The sequence below is a fragment of the Capsella rubella genome, unplaced genomic scaffold (assembly GCF_000375325.1).
Source record: "Capsella rubella cultivar Monte Gargano unplaced genomic scaffold, Caprub1_0 scaffold_313, whole genome shotgun sequence".
Lineage (NCBI taxonomy): Eukaryota > Viridiplantae > Streptophyta > Magnoliopsida > Brassicales > Brassicaceae > Capsella > Capsella rubella.
In genome coordinates, this window is record NW_006238618.1 from 1 (window position 1) to 3,322 (window position 3,322).

The 3,322-nt window shown below is 40.8% G+C and overlaps 1 protein-coding gene across 1 annotated transcript; it reads right to left on the reverse strand.

The window, feature by feature from the left end:
- Positions 1-8: 8 nt before the first annotated feature.
- Positions 9-3,244, reverse strand: LOC17874184 (the record flags this gene model as incomplete). The annotated part of the gene is made up of 3 exons (XM_006278988.2): positions 3,073-3,244; positions 1,810-2,546; positions 9-1,733 (listed from the first exon to the last, which is right to left on the reverse strand). Coding segments are annotated over exons 1-3 (2,472 nt in total), but the record flags the coding sequence as incomplete, so codon positions are not given.
- Positions 3,245-3,322: the final 78 nt, after the last annotated feature.

Consider the following 3,322-nt stretch of genomic DNA (forward strand, 5'->3'; position numbering starts at 1 on the left):
CTCTTGGTTGTAAGAAAGCCGGATTCAAGAGCTTCCAGAGCCCGAGTGGTCAATGGTCGTTTTCTTGTGCTCTGTCTTCTCTGACCATCTGTATTCTGTTGGTCGTGTTGTTGTTCAGATGAACCCAGTTCTTGAGTAGTTCCCAGATTATTGGAAGAACATCTATTAGTATTTGACCCTGAAATAGAAGGGAGCTCAAATACTTGCTTTTGTTCCATATCATTGGAAGCGCGTTGTTTTTCTGAGTCCGACACTGAACAGAGTCGGTTCGGTTCTTGTTGTGACAAAATGAGTTTTTGGGCTGTTCTTATCTTCTCTGGAGAACAGTGCTTGTCTACACCGGGTATAGAGTTGAACCCACTTGGTTTAATCTCTGATGCTCCTTGAATCTCAACAAGCGAAGAAGACGTCCCAGTTCCAGTCTTTTTTGGTTGATCAGACTTTAAGTTATGAACCGATAACACGGTTTCATATGTCTCTTTGTCCTGATTCATCTCTTCACAAGTGCTATTTTGTGGTTGGACTGCACATATATCTTGCTGCTCTGATTTAAGACAAACAGTCATTTTTGTGTCATCCTCCGGTAAATGTTTGAACACTGGACTTTCTCTTGAAATGCAAGCACTGAGCCGTCTGCGTTTCAAATATGGTGCAGAATGATAGTTAGTTTCTACTCGAGGGGTAGACCTATGCTTAATCAACCTCTTTGATGGATCCTTAAGCTTCTCAAAAGTCTTCTCCTCCTTTACAGCAGAATCAGCCCCTACATAACCTCTATTTGTGTCATCACTAGGTAAATATCTCCATCTCCTAAACCCAGATAACTTTTTGCAGTGGTCTACACTCGTATCAATAATCGTGAATCGCATTTGGTCATCCATTTGGTTCTTGGCATCTAGAGGCCTCACTAGATACTTTTCCACATTCTGATTGTCCAGGGAATTTTTAGGCGCAGAAGAATCTTTATCTCCTAGTAAAGCCTTCGGCTCAGAAACTAGAGACACTGCTTTAGGATTTCGTAAATCACACAACTTCCCTCCTCCAGCAGCCAAACTAGTGTCCACAACAGTGAATTTCATTCCTAGAGTTCCACGGTTAGAACATGGAGACCTGAGGTAACGGTGTCTTCGACTCTCAGTCAGGGAAGACTCTTCATCTGATTGGTCAGAAGAGTTTTCTGCAACAACGAATTCATTGACGGTCGCTTCTCTGATTTCTCCTCCTGTTTCAATCTCAAGAAGTTCAGGCTCTGATACAACCTTTGTTAGAATGTCACTAACGGAATCAAAGTAATGATCGCCTTTGACAAGCTTCTGTCTTGAAAATTTTTTCACGCCAGGGACAATGAAAACGATGTAATCCTTAGATCTAAAATAGCCTTGGTCCTCAGGCTGCTCTGAACGCCATCCTCTGGCTAGCAAACGCGGCCATACAGCGTCCCAGAATATATCATTGCAACGGCCTTTGCTCAGACGTGAACAGCCAGTTAACTGATTTATTATGCCAGCAGCTGTGAGAGAATCGTAAGTCCCTAAGCCCGGGACTGAAGAAGGTTTTGAAGAAACCGTGAACCATGGTTTGGTCTTCATTGGTGTTGATGTAGGAACCGAGAGATCTTCCTTTTCTTTACCAATCGCCACGGCATCTACCAGAAGCCTGAGACCCACAAGATTCTTCACTGTGTTCACGTATTTCTCCAGACTGATGTTACCTTCAGCAAATGACTTAGAGACCTGCAAATTGTAAGATTAATGAACAAACAATATCTAGTGGTTAAGAATTCCGCATCAGGATGTGAAAGAGACTCACATTCACGAGCATTTGTTTCTGAGATTCATCAGGAATAGACGGCATCAAACGGGTTAACAATTGTTGTTGTCTCCAACCTGAATAGAGCTTTCTTCCATATACACATTTCCGGTTCCGCTTCTTGCGGGATTCAGACCAACTGTGATACTTAGCAGAATTGTAGAACTTTCCATAGTAAAACAACTCTATCTCTCCTATTATTTTGGTCTCCATGAAATTCTTCACCTGAGTAAAGTTCTTCCCGAATGTATATAGACCAAGAACAAAGCTAGCCACCTCAACATCTTCCCAAGAACTGGACGGTATCACAGGAACAGCCTGAAGATTCAGTCTTTGCTTCTTCGGTTCAAAATTCTTGTCACTCTTGCCTCTGTTCTTTGTAGAGCAACGGCTTTTTTTGGCTCTTAAAGATTTCAAAGATTGGTTCATGTCAACTTTATCATCTCCATTTCCTTGCCCTCTTCTATGTTTGTCTATCCACATTACTTGAACAGGTAGTCCGACGAGAAAGGAATGAGAAGAATCATCCAAAGCAACAGGAGTCGAAAGAAACTTAGCACGCTTGGATGCAGACATCAAAGGAGGAATCTCGACCTGAAATTCATCTCCAACACGAGGCTCAACACGAGGATCTCCACAGGAAAATCCATCATCATAGGAATCTTCCATAACAGCTGTTTCTTCCATAGTATTATCTTCCCCGTCCATCGAAAGAACCATGCTCAACGTAATGAAACCTGAAGGAGGGCAAAAGAGCTGCATTTATAATATTGAATCTTAAACTGTTGAAAAAATGTAAACATCAAGAACATTTAGAGCAAACAGCAAAGGGAAATCAATCAATCATAGTTTTTTGGCAAATCAGATACGTACAACGGTACAAGATCTGACAACTAAAACATCCCAAAACACACAAAGATTAAAGATGAAACAAAGTATGAACATTGAAATTAACAATCAAAGAATGAAAAGTAGAAACAAAACGCAAGGAGCTCAAGTACATACATTGTCCAGAGCAACACGACGGGGTAGAGTATAAAGCTCAGATATTTAAGATCACAGTATCAAACTGATGGTTCAACTACTTGAGATCGTGAAAGAAATTGAAAGATACCAACAAATACATTCGATTTCAATTCACGACTTGATCATTGAAACAAAACACAGCCACGGAAATTAAAGCAAAACCCACAAAAGCACGAAGCGGAAGAAGAAAAGATAAAATCTAGTGTTTTCAGAGCCAAATTATGTAGAAACACTGACCCAGATTCATAACCGGGCTAATCAGACCTGATCAAAGCAAAGCCCACAAAAGCATCGATCCCCGAACATATCAACAAGTTGCAGCATAGACATGTAATTTCTCAATGATCTCGTTACGGATTAACCCACGAGACGAACATATCAACAATGGTATGCAAGAAAAAGCAGCGAAAGTCGAAATCTTTACGCAAGAGACAAAAACATGGAACACACAAATTGTTAAAAAACAAAAAAAGTTGGGTACTTTGAT